Raw genomic sequence first — 15841 nt, forward strand, 5'->3', positions numbered from 1 at the left:
TTTCCAGCAGGTGCAGTTACACTTTTTACCGGTGTTATGTAGCAGTTATGCGAAGGATGTCTCACACATTAACCTGAAGGCAAAGTGTAACCTGTCAGAACTGAAGGGACAGTCAGTCCACTTCATTGTCCTTCATTGGCCTCATAAATATTTACATTTCAGTGGTTTATATTGGTTATATTGAAACGCATCCATTTCATTCTGACGTGTTCCATTTTTTAACATACTGATGCATTAAGTTTACTGTATGCTAAGAAGGGAAAAGATTTATGCTGCCCTTTTTTCAGTATTTTCTCTGGGATTTTCTCCACTGTATGCTCTTCCAAATTTCTGTCATTTTCTGTGCTTGTTAGTTCCAGTCCCAAGTTGCTGTTCCACCTGCTTCTGCAGCGGTGCCCTGTCTGTCGCAGGTATTTGTGTCCGCTGCACCGTTCTGCTGCTTCGGCATTAAGGCAGCTCTCGGCACGTCCTCTCAGCGCTCTGCGCAGCGGCTGCATGTTTTCTCTATTTACACTGCAAATCACAACGATTGTACCCCACCTGCCGTCATAGACACACACACACACACACACACACACACAGATAGACAGACAGGACTTAGTGCCCCTTTAAATTGTTTTCAATTTTCTACCTTAAATGCTTGAGCAATTTCATATTTAAGCACTTCCACATATAGCAGTTAAATATAATAAATGGAACCCTGCCTCTCCTTTCCTCCTCTGATTTTGGTTTTACTTTTATTGTCATTCTTTCATCTTCTGAAAATAACTACCATTTGTGATTTGTGCTTGAGATGGTTATACTCATTAAGTTAACGCCACATTTTTAAGCTCTGAACCTGGTTTTAATGTATGTCCAGTCTGCCTTGAATCCGGCCCAGTTGTGCGAGGCCTTCTTTGGGGCCCAACTAATGTGCAGCATTCAACCCCATTTGAAGTAGTGGAGCAAATTAATAGGTTGGCCTGGGGCACCTGGAGCTCCGTGTGTGCTCTTTATTGAGGTGTGGGGTGCCGAAGGGCACCTTGTTCAGCCCACAGTTATATCTGTCTGCACAGCCAGTCGTGGTGTGGTGGGATCCAGCTTTGAAATCTGTCTCAGGAAATGAACATTGACCTCAGGAATTAAAATAGTGTGGTAGATTCATTCATCAGCACTATATCTGGAAGAGAATGCGTGGAAGTAAAGGGATATGGATTTGTGGAGGAGGTGGTAACAGACCTGGCCCGTTTCTTTGCATCTGGCAGGAGAGGCACTTCTGCTTGTGTTTGTTCCTCCTGAGGGTATAAAAGTGTTGCTTTGTTAAAACATCCCGACCATTGAAGGAAACTATGAGCATGCTGCCGTTTTTGTCACCTCTAGTTAGCATGTTCTCTTTCTTATGGTAACTCAGGTGCCCTTCAAATATGCTGATTTATTCTATTAAAAATCCAGTGTGTTTTTACATTTGTTTAGGTTTGCCATTTCATCTAATCCCTTCAAATCCTTTCTCCTATAAAAAGGAGCCTAGATTAAGTCTTCACCTGTATTGATGGTGACAACGATATATGACGTTCCTGGGCTGTTCTCCTCACTGCTCGCTACAGCGTTTGAAACCGAAAGGAGTCACAGTATGCAGTCAGGGAAGGAAAGAAGGGGCTGATAACAGTAAAGCAAATGAGCTTCCAAAGGTTCCAAGTGGCCAAATTTGCACAGAGAACAGATTCCGGAAGAAGTCGCTCAGAAATGAGACGGTTTGAGAGCTGACGCTGAGAGCTCTTCTCGTGGGCTGTATGGACAGCTTTTCTTCAAACGTACAGAGCATCCCGGATGTCCACGTTGCTTGGAGGAGCAGGTAGGGCTGTGGAGTCACTCCGAGAGGGGATACACTCTCGTACACCTGCAGAGCTGGGACGCGCTCCAGCCCAGCCACAGAGCTCAAGAGCCAAAGGGACTGGTCTGTATCCAGCTACTGTACGTGTGCTTCATAGTGATGTATGCTTTTCCAGTCGGCGCCAAGGAGATCTAGTAGACAGGAGCAGGTGTCTGTCAGAGGCTCCCCTGGAGGACCCATAGTCACTTTCGTAGTCCTCTTTAACATTATTATTTTTCTGAGAGTACTATAAATATCAGGCAGATATTTAGTTCCCAAAGCTTTGCAGTTCCCAGGGTGCCTGTTGTCAAAACTTGCTGTCTTATTGGGAATAAATAGATAGCTGGCAGGGAAGGGATGTGGCCCCCCACCTTTTACACACACACACACACACACACACACACACACACACACACACACCCACACACCCCTCCTCCCCTTAGAAGAGGTGCTGCTGTTGAGATATCGCTGTGAGGCCACAGATATGTCTTCTTGTGCAGCAGGTGACTTATTCTGGGTTACTGACACATGTAAGCGCCGCTGGGGGGGGCACTGATTGCCGGAGACAGCGCGGTGATCAGTCCGCCGAAGGCGGCTGCGTGCTCAGCAGGAGCTGGAGAGACTCCTATCCACATGTGCAATGGGGAATACAGCAGGGTGAATGAGGCATTCTGTGTGTGTGTGTGTGTGTGTGTGTGTGTGTGTGTGTGTGTGTGTGTGTGTGTGTGAGAGAGAGAGAGAGAGAAAGCGAGCGACAGCATAAGGGTCACGGTTTATCAGTGGAACAACCACAACACAGACGTTTTCATCCTTGCAGCTTTGCGCTCGGTATCAGAGCCTTATATTACATGACACTATGCCTAAAAGTTCCATGTATGACTCATTACACTGAAAAATGTGGACCCTAATGAATAAGTTTGTTGTTGTTTTCATGTTTATTATGGTCATCATTATAATTATTTTATTACCTTGATCATAAGTCAGTGTAGCACACGGCATCTCCCCAGCAGAGCTCAGCGCCTCCATTGCCACAACCCTGACAGCAGCACGGCATCGCCTAGACTGCAGTAAATCACCCCCTAATTAGATGGCTTTGAATATTCAGCAGACATCCCCTCAACACATGCAAAAAATAACAGGCAAGAGAAAAAACCATTGGGGAAAAGGTGCTATAAAATCTGCTGGAGTAAATAGCACGGTTATTGCCGGAGATGCTCTGTAGATGTTGTTTTTCCACCGGCTTTTTACTTCAGCATCTGTTCGCCCATATGGGCCCATGAAGATCCACCTCCAGTTAAAGCTGGACCCGTGAAGAGTACTTTCAAATGAGAACAGCACATGCTGGTAGAATACTGAGTGCCACTCCTGCCTCTGTGAAGGAAGAACAAACTGAAGTGACCCAGCGGGGCTGGCAGGGGGGCTACAGTCCATCAAACAATGTGTGTCTTACACCTGCTGAAGTATCAGGTGAGGTGCCTTACCCTCCAAGTAGTCATGTCAGTGGAGGTCAGCAGTTGAGGCTCCTCAAGGACCAACGTTGGTCTTCCCTGGTTTGGACAACAGGCTGTGTGTGTGTGCTGACAGCCCGCTCTTCACACTCTTCGTTTCCACTGAGTTGTCACGAGGCCCCACGTACACATGGGGAGGCGGCACTGTTCTCGGACCCCCCGGTGAAGGAAAATGGGGCCAGAGGCAGGAATAGCCGGGAGTCATCATGGGAAGGAGACAGAGGGGGATCGGAGGGACCAGACCAGAGCTTCATTGGTCAGGGAAACAAATCCTGGGGGACACTCACGTGAAAAAGGCGTGCGTGCGTGCGTGCGTGCGTGCTTGGAGGAGGGATGTTTCCCACACCTGTGGCTGCACATATTGGGCATTTCTGCTCCGTGAGGGACAAAGAATCCCAGACGAAGTTCCCAGGCAATTATTTCACTCCCAGATAGCAGAGAGGGTCTCCTTTGTGTGTCCACATTGTCCCTCTTCTCTTTCTCTTCTCCCTTTTCTTCTTGTAGCTGAGAACTTTGCTCGGGGAGTTGATGGATTTAATACCCCTCTAAAATAGCTTTCCTTTTGTTGAAACACACAACTTTTTTTGCAGAAACATTTTATTGTCTTTATTTTTAGGAGAAGAAAATAAAAGGTCTGATGGCTGAATAATTTATTGAGTCATGCGCCGGGTTAAAAGGAAACAGCACTTCCCCTTCATTTGTTTGTTTATTTATTTATCTGTTTGCTCTCTTTGTGTACTAGGTGGACGGTTGGGGGGTGTTGAGGGGGGCACTTTTAAGCCTCTTGGTCATGTAGGCACTCAGAGGACCCATGAAGGAAACATATGCTGAACTCTTTATGAGTTTAGCTGGAGAGGTGAGAAACCCTTCGTATAAGAGACCACACATGCTTGGCAGTCAAATTAATGTCTGTGGAGTGTGTATTGAGAAGTGCTGTGTGTGAGGGGTTCGTAGCTAGTGTGTCTCAGAGTCTTTAGCATCGGTGTTACGCACAGTGGTCGTGTGTGTTCTGCACGGCCCGTCGGCCGACAGACACAGACGCTTCGCGCAACGTGTATCATTACTTGCGCACATTACCCCGAGCGAGACAGAACCAGGGCACTTTGTAAATGTCATAGGCCATTTTTCCCCCCTCTTTGGCTGAGAGAGAAAATGAATTGAACTGTGTGCTATCACCAGCAGCAGCAAGATAAATCTGTCGTTTAAAAGGGAGTAGCAATTAGGTGAAGAGAGGGTAGCAGGAGGCGGGGCGCGTACCGAGGCTTTTAAGGCCGACCCCCGCCCCCCTTCGAGAGCCGCACTGTCCTTCGTCGGGCGCAGGGCGGATGTGCAGGTGAAGTGTTAATCAGTCATTGGGGCGCTGCCGGCACAAGGCGGACGGGGGGGACAGAGGGCAGGGTGGGGCCGGGGCTGCCTCGCGCTCCCGCCTCCGTAGATAAACAGGTGGTGTGTCGCCGCCGATAAACACGCTCGCGCTAATTCCAGACTGTTTATGCTCTGCGGCTCCTTCCCTTCATTTGTACGTGTAAATCCGACACGTTCACCTCACACCTCTCCCCTCCGTCGCTTTCTTTGTTCCTTACCTCCACTCCCCGCTCTCTCCACTTTACACTATATCTGTGTGACCTTGATCTGCGAACCACTTTCAGTCGGTACGAAAAACTTAATCACAGACTGTCAGGCGTTGAGGGGGTGGGGTGGAATTCTTCTTTTTTTCCTTCTCCTCTCTTTACTTTAATGCCCTTTCCAGTACAGGGGAAAATTTATTGCTTGTGGGACAGGTGGAATATGAACAATGGGCCGAATGGAGTGCGGGGTTATCTGGCCGGCCCGCGAGTGCAGCGGGAAATCGATGTGACCTGTGATACACTGTCATCACAATTCCCACCCTGGCTGTCCTATTTGTCTTGCCCCGGGAAGCTGGGATGGCTGGTGTCATCTCACAGGCCAGATTATCCCGATGAATCATGGCCTGCACCAGTCTTTCACTTCTATCTATTTTCCCCGGGACTGGGGCCTGTCTGTGCTCTGTGGGTAGGGGGGGGCAGTGCACGGCGAGGGGGAGGTTGGCCGTGGGAGGGTAAAATATGATGCTCTTCCTCATTTGATGCTTCACTCCACCGGTGTGCCCTGTTCTGTTATGCCGTGTTCGAATGCAACGAACCGCATTGTGCGGGTTAGCGACGGGCCAACCGTCATCAGGACCCACGTTACACAAAGGCGTAAACACGCGCTTTCGTTTTCTCCCATTTATCTTCAGCTCTCCCCTGCATGGAGTTGATCCAGTTTTCCAGGTGTGTTTTATGTGGGGGCTAGACTTATGGCTTTGACTTTTCCACCTGGGCAGCCATGCCATGTTTTTCTATCGATGCAGCACATTTTGTAGGCTGCTCCAAAAATGGAGGGAAATAAACTGCAAGAAACTGAGCCCTGGAACTAGATGATGCAGTAGCAGTCTGAAAGCAGGGCTAACCCCAGGCTTCTTCTCCCCCCTGTCTCCTGCAGATGAGGCCCAGCTGACCCTCCCCGTGATGAAGCCAGGATTTGACAAACTGCCCCTGGGGGGACAGGCCCTGCCCCCTGGCTTCCCTGCCCCCTTCCTCTTCGCTGATGGTCTTTCCTCTGTGGAGACGCTGCTTACCAACATCCAGGTAACCCCGCCTGCCAGAGCCATGTACCTTCCAAAGAAAAGGTGCTCATGAAGCCGCCTGTAGCCAGATGCTCTCCTGTAATCAGGAGCCGCATCCCAAAGTCATAGTGACTCGGAGCCGAAGAAACGTTTCCCATGTAGTGTGCGGAGTCAGAACAGCTGCTCCTCTCGAAGCCCTTATGGAGAGCTTCCGGCTGGCAGTGAAGTAAATACTGGGGGTATCTGTCCACCCCTGGGGCCCGCAGGGCCTGCTGAAGGTGGCTGTGGATAATGCCCGAGTGCAGGAGAAGCAAGTGCAGCAGGAGAAGAAGGAGCTCAAGATGGAGCTGTACAGAGAGAGAGAGATGAGAGAGAGCCTGGAGCGGCAGCTGACCTCTGAGCTTCACAGCCGAGGTAAGGCCAGTGTGTGCGTGTCCGTGTGCGTACATGCGCGTGTGTGTCTGTGCTCCTCCCCAGACCAGTAGACCAACGCGGTCCTGACTTCGGCAGCAGGAGAACGTAAGCTCAGCCGCAGACAGAGAGCATGGCCGGCGGGCTGCCGGCTCACAGACCTGATGTGGCAAACAGCCGTTTCCTCTCGCATTACATTCATCAGCATGCGCCTCTCATTATTCACTGCACTCGGGGTAGCAAACGTTGCAGTAAATAAATAAATAAGCAAATAAATCGTGCACAAAAATCTCATTGCTTCTTGGCTGGGCTACATCAGTGTCGGTTTTTAAAATTAAGTCTGCTTCTTTATCCCAAGCCAAGAAATTAAGGCAATTAGCCGCCTCAGTAGCAACTTCGACAATATGTACAGCCACTTTAATAATTTATTAGCCATGCCTGTTATCGCATTGCATGTTATTCAAATTTATTTTTAATAAAGAGGGAGGAAAGTAATAATTTAGCGAATAAAACGCTTGTAATTAGAGATGTTATGTGTGCGTGCTGGGCGATGGGGGAGCGACGTGGAGCTAAGTGCCGCCGCGGATGCAGCGGTTCCTCTTCGGCGGGACGCGCGGCTGCTAATTGCTGTGAACTGTGTGCTGTGGCGCGCGCCACACAGCTACCGGCTGGGGGGGCTTTAGCGGGAGCTGGAACAGCAGCCGGGGGGTGGGGAAGCCGTGTGAGGACTCCCTTCTGTCACCGCCCCAACCCCCCACCCCCACCCCCACCCCCACCATGGGTTTGATCATCGATTAGCAGATGAGCCAGGGGTGCGCAGAGCCTCCTGCGAACACTGCTGATGAGGAGCTCCAAGATCACATAGGACTTCAGAGGAGGTGATGGAGACCCTGAGCAGGACCGTCTTTTCTCACCCCGCTCATGCAGCCACCATCCAGAAGCGGCTGAAGAAGGAGAAGAAGGCCAAGAGAAAACTGCAAGAGGCGCTGGAGTTCGAGTCCAAGCGGCGGGAGCAGGTGGAGCAGGCGCTCAAACAGGCCACTTCCCCAGAGAACCTCCGAATGAGCCTCAATGGTGGGCAGTCCTCCTCTTGCTCTCTGTCAGCTCCCCACTCCCTGCTCCCACCCCTCTTTTTTTGCTCTTCCACCTTCTTGTCCCTCACGTCGTTTTTGGTGTTGTGGCTCTTTTTGTTGCTGCCGGTACTGTTCCAGCAGCTGGAACATTTACACGAGTCGCCAACAGGAAATACACACAGATACTCATCAGACTGCTTTGTAAATGCAGCCATTAAAGTCACAAATAATTTTAATAGCAGCTCAGTTCTCCCTTTGTTTTTGAATATTCCAACGTAAGTTTTAAAAAAAAAAAAAAAAAAACCATAAAGCATATCAAGAGCACAGAGCACATCTGCAACCATTTGTGGAGGGTGGGCAATTATTTCCAAGGCTGATTAGACAGGAATGTATTGAGGAAATACGTTTTGTTTCCTTTCATGTAACGTTACTGCAGTACTGCTGATGAACCAATAAAGTCTGCTAATAGATTGCCATGTGAATTGCTGAGACGTTTCTACATGAGAAGGCAGACAAATCCCATTACAGTTCACAGAGACATAACTAACTGCTGTTCCGTAAAATATCATTACAGTGCACGCTGTACTTTAACGTCATGTATAAAGCTTTAATATGTACCCAGCAACCAGTCATTAATACATCTAAGTGTTAAAACACGCTTATCGAAATGAAACGTATCGAACGATCGTGTTTTCCCATTAGGCTGTTCAGCGATCTGACACAAGCTACTCTATCACACCATGAGTGACACTCCAGTGATGTACCATGGTACTAGTCAGCATGCTTCAGTCTATGCGTTTCACGCATTTTAACCCTTTCTCAGGTGTCTTGGTGCCAGTTTACATTATGCTGTCGTCCAGTGACTTTATTCACAGCTCTGTTTGCTCACCTGCAGAGGCTGTGATACCAGAGGTGGAAGCAGAACACAATGGAAACCAGCAGGAGAACTCAGCTGTACAAGGTGAGCTAGGCCCTCATTTCTCAGGCACCTCCACTGATCTCTGTGGTACCTCAACCCCCAACTCCCCGACACCCTCTGCGCTTGCCCAGCTTCTCAGGCCCAGCTCTCTCCTCTCTGAGTCACCTGCTGTAGTCTGTTGCTCTTCCACCTGAAGTAGCAACAGCAAGGGTTCCTACACGGCCTTGGTTGCTACTTTTGAGCCGCAGTTATATTTTCTCATAGATGAGAAATATTTGTCTGAATCTTTTTTAAAACAAATTCACAATATAAGGTAAACATTTGAAAAGGCCAGAAAGCACACAGTATACTTAATATATCCCTTGTTGTACAGACACTGTTCAGACGGACATTTAGTTATCAATTATCATTCCATTATGTTGACTTCAAGAAGTGGTCCCACAGTACAGTACAAGGATTCTGTGTCCCGAGTTTTCTGTGCACAAGTGCTCCACATTCGGACTGGTAAAACATCGTGGACAGTACAAACCCCAAGGGCAATCTGCCCCGTTGTGTATCCCAGCCCAAGAAATGAACACACAAAACGCTGTGTGTACAGACTGAGGATGCTGGAAACGGACACCATCGTAGTTAATGTGACATAGCGTGTGTTATGCAGTCTGTGTTAAGCTGTGTGTGCACATTCTTATTGCATTTGGTGGTTTATTGCTCTTTAACAGACTGTTCAAAAGACACAGACTGCTCCCGACTGGCAGCTAGTGTAGCCCCGCAGTGTCAGTGTTGCTGTTTCAAACCGCACCCCTGTAGCTCCTTCTTTGTAAAGACTGGAGTGATGATATTAATGGTTGTGTACATTCCGGGTTATTTTTGACTGAACCCCTGTCACTCCAGGAATCCATCAGCATTTTCACTACAAGTGCACCGGCTCCTCGTTTTACAAATGTTAGTTATGAATTTTTCGAAGATATGTCTCTTTTCAAAAACTTCTAACATAATGAAGATGTTGCACATTTTTGGTAAACATTAGCTCTCGTCATCAAACAGGTGTTTGTGGAGACAATGTATGTCTACAATGAGCTCCTACATGTTTTGCCACTTTCCCTTTTGCCTTTCATCCTTTTTTTTGGGCTCCTTAGGAGTGTTGTCAGAGTTGTGTGAGGACAACAGGGAAGCTTAGTGGCTGGGGCTGGAGCGAGAGTGCCGTGAACGGAACAAGGGTCACGCATATGTTGCCCACGTGGGTGAGAACAGCAGTCCTGTCACAGCAGCCCAAATACTGTGCCCTCCAGCAGAGTCCCATGAGATCAGTGCTGAAGTTCACCAGAGAGGTTTCCTCCAGACAGCTCTGCTCCGCCTTCGCCTCACGTGGAAGAGCTCCAGCCACGAAACTAGATTGCCGCCTCATAGTGCTTGGGTCCTTCTCGCCGTTGCTCTTTTGGAGCCGTGTTTGGCACCACAGCGAAAAGGAAAGAGGCGGTTTGATAAATGGCAGCTATTACTAATGCATTGAAAACTGGAATTAGAGTCACTCCACAGTAGATCTTATTCCACTGTGATCAAGCAGAAGAGTAAATGTCTGTTTTTCCTGAGTCTGTGCTCAAGCATGGGTTACCAAGTGTTACATGTGGGTGGGAATATTCAGTTTATTTTACTTCATTTTAGCTCATTTTAGCTCATCCACACAACCCATAACCCAAGCATTGAGACACACTTCATTTTTTTTACCATGGTTTGCTCCCATCACTCAGCCTTTCGTACTACTGTCTGACTTAGGCGTTTTCATTCTCAGTTTGGTTGTTCAATGTCACTCCTTAAGCTTTTGGGTGTGTTGCATTAAATTTTCTATTACATCTTATTGCAATAAAAAGAAGGTCAACATGAAGCCCACATGAAGTAGAAGGACACGCAGCAGACATGAAGCCCCTCTGCTCTCTCTTCTTCCCTTGTTGGCCGTTTTGGCTCTGTGAGATCCTCAGCTTCCCTGCCCTTTGTGCTTCTCTCACAGCTGATTGCCGGTGTTCTTCACGGGACACTTGGGTAATGGCCGTGTACATGCAGCGCTGCGAGAGCGCCTTTGACCTTTCGGGGTGACGCCTCACCTTTTTCCATGCTTTCGTTACATGGTGTTGTTGCAGCGTGCAGTCGCACAGATATAGCCACAGAAAGTGAGGCTCTGGCAAAGCACCGCCCGCCGCTCAAAGTTCATATGAATAAACAGCGGTTACCATGAAACTAACTACAGCGGTTTAGGGTAATACGAGGGTAGAAAAAAGAAAGAAAGAAAAAAAAAAACATAGTGACTGAGCAGGATTTGAGCCTCACTGGAAATGTTCGGCGTCATGTTTTTAGCAAAATATTTAGTGATAAATTAGCACACACACACACATTTTCAGAACCGCTTGTCCCATACGGGGTCGCGGGGGACCGGAGCCTACCCGGTAACACAGGGCGCAAGGCCGGAGGGGGAAGGGGACACACCCAGGACGGGACGCCAGACCATCACAAGGCACCCCAAGCGGGACTCGAACCCCCAGACCCACCGGAGAGCAGGACTGTGGTCCAACCCACTGTGCCACTGCGCCACCGCACCCCATAAATTAGCACATTCGTCATTTTTTGATAAATCATCAGGATAAAGTGATTTTTCAAGCACTGAGATTCTCCTGTCTGACTTTGGCCATCCTTGCTCACTTCTCATGCAGTATTACCTTTCATTACATCACCTGTAAGCAGTATGTGTCCAAAGAGCTCCGTTCCACAAGGGCCGAGATGACAGGCCGGTGTCTCGATGGGACAGCCTGCTGCCCAGTGCTTTAACCGTCTGCTCACACTGAACGCGCCGAAGACCTCGGTGATGGGTGCCGGTGAGCTGGGCCAGCCGGAGCGCCTACAAGTGGACGTGCAGCGCAGCTGGACACGGAGAGCGCTTTTCTGGGCCCACTGCAGTTATCTGTTACACTAAGAGAAATCTAATTACACCTCTCTTTACTCCCAAGTCGGACTTCACAGTTTTGCAAGCTTAGCACTGACAACTGATTTCATTAGGTTTGATTGCCCTTGCCGGGGCACGCCGTGACTCTGCTGGCGGAGGTAAAAGCTTTTTACGCTTTCTCAGGTTCCCCCTGCTCGCCCATTACGCCGACCCGTGTTTTATTTTAATTAATCAAGATGAGTGGAGGCAACAGAAACTGCTGAATACAAAGGAAGATGACATGATTTTAGAAGCGGATGGAGAGAAGGGGGAAAGGGACTGAGGGAAGAGGAGATGGGGGCGATCGAGAGGTGCGCGAGGAGACACGGCGCGTTGGAGAAATGGTGGGCTGGGGGGTGGGGTGTTAAGTGTGCTCAAGGGCTGCGTGAGAATATTTGATAAACGAACCTTTTCATACGTTTACTGCGCTCCGCGCGCTTGTATATTTACTGTCAGGATTCTGCTGTGGTCTGGTGCCGCTCGTACCGCAGCACTGCTGGAACTGTTGCCGGAGCTAATTATGCACTCGCAAAGCAGGCAAAAACCCATATGACCCACCTTAGCACCAAACACACACTGTACACACACTCTCACGCACAAAATGAGACTCTGGGGTGCCATTAATTTCCAAAAGTTTGTAGCTCACTAATTGGTCACAAAATATAAACCGCAAGTGTTGAGAAGCAAGGTGAAGGTTTACAGTGGTCCCAGGTCTCTTGTAACTTAACAGTTTGCAGTATATGCAGGAAATAATGGGGCCAGAGGGCCAGAATCATATTAAATATGGATAATGCCGGTGTTGGGCTGCCTCCTCCAGCGGGGGAAAGAGCCGAAACAGCCTGCCGTCTTGACAGCGTTCGCCTCAGCGTCCCTTAACCACTCGCAGGCTCTTTGCGTGTTTCGTCTCGGCCTCATCGGGGCTCTGGCTCGCACGCCCTGTGTGCACGTCTCAGGGATGAAACCGGCCGGGATGGCGAGGAATGAGCTCTGAGCCATGATGCTCTCGAGCTCGGAGTCACTGTGGAGGAAGAGCAGGGCTGGCAGCTCCTCCCTTGTGACACAGCCCTTTGTGGAATGTGCTAAATATTTGATAAGTACTGCTAATTATTGTCTTTTATTGTCTTTCCGTAAATATTCTGTACAAGCAGCCTGTTTGGATGGGACGCTCAGAGTGCCGTCAAAAGAGCAGCTCTCCGTAGACATATAGACTTATATAAAGTTTCAGGACCACAGTGAGACACGGCGACACCAACACGGGTAAATAATCCTCCATGTTCAGGGTGCAGCACATGCCCCCACAGCTCGACTCCAGGCACTAAAATATGTGCTCGTGTCTCCTGCAAGGCTTTGGCTTTGCCTTTACAAACATGGTGGGTCTGTTTTGCCCGCGGTGCTTCGGTTCTCCTGGACCCCCTGCATCAGTTGCCTCTTTCTCACCGCTCCTGTGTGTCTTGCTGTGTGAACATTTGCCCCCAAGGAGAGTGTGTCAGCAGGCTCTCCGTTACCGGTCCCATCGTATCATATTCCTTCTGTAATCCCTAGCAGATCAGCGAACGTCTGAGTCAAACTGCTACACAAACACTTTGCCCGTCCTCACTTATTGCCGATGAATTATTACTCATGCTTATGGAGAATTCTCGACACGGACCGCCTGTCCGAACGCGAGTGCTCCTCCTCGTCTCAGACTCAGGCCCACGGTACGAGAGCCACCCGGGCGGGGTCTTCTCCCTGCTCCGTTCCATCGTGAGTTCGCAGGTCTTTCCAGCTTCCTTGCTGTGTCACTTTCACGTCATGTCATTTGTACGAGTGTGAGGCGGAAATCACCTCGAGTTCTGAACCTTCGCAGGAGGATAAGGTGGATTGTTCGGTAACGGTACGAGTCTTAAAAGGCTTGGAAAGGAATGCGCAGCGTTGGGCCCCCTTCGCTCCTTATCAGCCCATACTGGTGCGACGCCCATTCATCCTTCACCGTGACTGTGACCCGTCCCCGAATGAAGGCCAACAATTTGCTTAAGTGTCAGATTAGGCCCGGTGTGTGTATTACACGGATTTAGGGACTGTGAGATGGTCCAGATTGGAGAGCACGCCGTCCGCAAAGCAATTTATGGCCATATATTTCTCTGCTGCTTCCAAAGTGCCCCAGAGATGCAAGAAGACTCCCTGCTGTGCACAACAGCGGTACACTGTCATTTCCCAGCAGTGACAGCGCTCCTCACAACACTGAGAGCACTGGGCGGAGGTGGGGGGGAGGCTGCTGGGTGTGCAGCTGACAAAACCTGTGTGTGCCGTTTATCAGGATGATGGGAGATCTGGGCGAACAAGCAGGACCGTGTCCATATTTGGACATAGTTTTACTACACATACTGTCACTTGCGCACACACACATAGAGAAGCGTGTAATTACCCTCTAAAATGAATGCAAGCTTCCCCATGTTCATTTTTTACACACACACACGCACACACACGCACACACACGCACACGCGCGCGCGCAGTTCCCAGGCTCAGGCTGCATTCCTCTGGGGACCCTGGACTCCCTGCTCTCTTTCTCTCTGATTGCTATACTTGTTTACATCCTGAATACATATTAGCTCATCTGTTCAGAACTCAAACACAAACCTATCAAAAATACAAAACACTTACTTCCTAATTAGCTGTTTCCTGTTCCTAATGAAGTGAGCACACAGTGTTCGGATTAACATTCTACTGCAGCTCCCCTTTACTTTGGTCTCCAGCTGTTTTGCTTTTATCTCTCCCCATTTGGTGACAGCTAATACTAAATGATAAATCACCCATATTATGTCCGATGCAAATTTCATTAAAATAGTCGCAGAATCCGGTGCTTGTCTGTGTAGTTGCGATACATGTATTATGAAGAGAAATATTTTTGATATGTCAGGAGTTGAGTTTTACGTCTCGGGGAACGGAACCACCCTCAGCATTGTTAAGAAATTTATGTGTTGTTTTTTTAGACCTGAAAGTGAGTTGAAAGCAGTGCTTTAAGTACTTTGTGATTTACCTGTTTTCATTATGCAGGTCGTTTCAAGACCTGGACTGTAGCTGTTATGAGACATCGTGCTTCTAGTGACACGACCTTGCCAACAGCACTGCTGCACTATATGGATTATGAATTATGTTCACAGCACTAGTGCTTGTCTGACCACTGCATTGCAAGGAAAAGTGTTAACGTGTTCTGTTCACAGACCCACACACACATACATTTACATGTGCATGCATATATCAGCAGCTTCTCGAGACAAGGGGTCATGGATTCATTTTCCTTTCTCCCTTCCTCATGTGATCCTCAATGTTTCCTCTTTTTTGTCTGCATAAAGTGCTCTATGGTGCCCTGTGACACATTGCTCATGAAAATGTGCTGTATTACATACCCACACAGGGCAGGGCTGAGGGATATGGGTGTCTGTAGTATAATGTTGCATTAACGCCCCCTTTGCCTTGTGTGTGTGTGTGTGTGTGTGTGTGTGTGTGTGTGTATGTGTGTTTGTGTTTCCTCCACAGAAAACAGACCCTACATCAAGCCACCCATAATGTACTGAAGGGGGTTCTCATGTCCTCCAGCCCTCTTGCAAGCTGGACAGCGGGGTGTCCAGGGCCGGACGGTGGTCTCGCCCTGCTAACAGGCTCCCCGGCTGGGAGCTGGAGGGGGGTGACGGTTCGCAATGCCTTCACCTAGAACCCACCTTCAGGGGGAGGACGGGGGAAACGCTCACTCCACCGGAGAGCATACACCTAGTGTCCCTCACTGGTACTCCATCATGTTGCTATGACAACTTGTAAAGATGTTTGACTTAATTTCTTTTAACTTGTTTTTTTCTTAATTGTTTGTTTGTCAAAAAAGGACCTTTTAAAAATGAACGGAAGTTCTCTGGATTTCTCTGAATTCCCTGTGAAGCACATACAGAATCCTACTCCTCTCTCGTTCTCCTCCTTCTCAGTGAGCTCAAGTGTTTTTCCGTTGTTTATTTTTGTTATCATTATTGTTGTTATTAATTATTATTATTATTGTTATTATTATTATTATTATTATTGCTGTTTTTCTGTCCATTTCTTTTTTCTGAAAACACTCCAACTGTTTCTGAACAGCACAATAGATCTGCAAGGCTTACATGGCACTGTGTCTTCGTACAGCCTGAAGGCCTCACGTCCCAGAGGAGAACAGAAATGGACAGTGTAACAAAAAAAGAAAGAAAAAAAAGGCAGAAACAGCAAAACAAAAAGGAAATGTGCTTTTCTTTAGACCGGTGTCTATTCTAGTTCTTTCTTCAGTAAGTAAAGGGACTAAAGTTGAAGAATTCCTGAGGAAAGGGTTTATGTCCTGTTTTCTTCTCTTTTCACATTTTTGGAAAATAGTGATGTAGAAAAAAAGACGTTATCCTACCGTTAGTTGACTGACACGATAATGTGCCCTCCTTTCTTGTACATCGCTGTGGAGCGGCTCATTAGGATGTCTATTTGGTTTGTT

At 48.3% G+C, this 15841-nt stretch overlaps 1 protein-coding gene across 3 annotated transcripts in view; it reads left to right on the forward strand.

The window, feature by feature from the left end:
- dacha (dachshund a) overlaps nucleotides 1–15368 on the forward strand; it is a 122113-nt gene extending 106745 nt beyond the window's left edge. For all 3 annotated transcript variants that reach the window (XM_018751995.2, XM_018751996.2, XM_018751997.2), the window contains 5 exons: nucleotides 5863–6008; nucleotides 6253–6400; nucleotides 7325–7471; nucleotides 8366–8431; nucleotides 14878–15368. In XM_018751995.2, coding sequence (XP_018607511.1) covers nucleotides 5863–6008; nucleotides 6253–6400; nucleotides 7325–7471; nucleotides 8366–8431; nucleotides 14878–14915 — 545 coding nt within the window. In that variant the 3' untranslated portion in view covers nucleotides 14916–15368. The remainder of the gene's footprint in view (nucleotides 1–5862; nucleotides 6009–6252; nucleotides 6401–7324; nucleotides 7472–8365; nucleotides 8432–14877) is intronic.
- The last annotated feature ends 473 nt before the right edge of the window (nucleotides 15369–15841 follow it).

The sequence above is a fragment of the Scleropages formosus genome, chromosome 4, assembly GCF_900964775.1.
Source record: "Scleropages formosus chromosome 4, fSclFor1.1, whole genome shotgun sequence".
NCBI lineage: Eukaryota > Metazoa > Chordata > Actinopteri > Osteoglossiformes > Osteoglossidae > Scleropages > Scleropages formosus.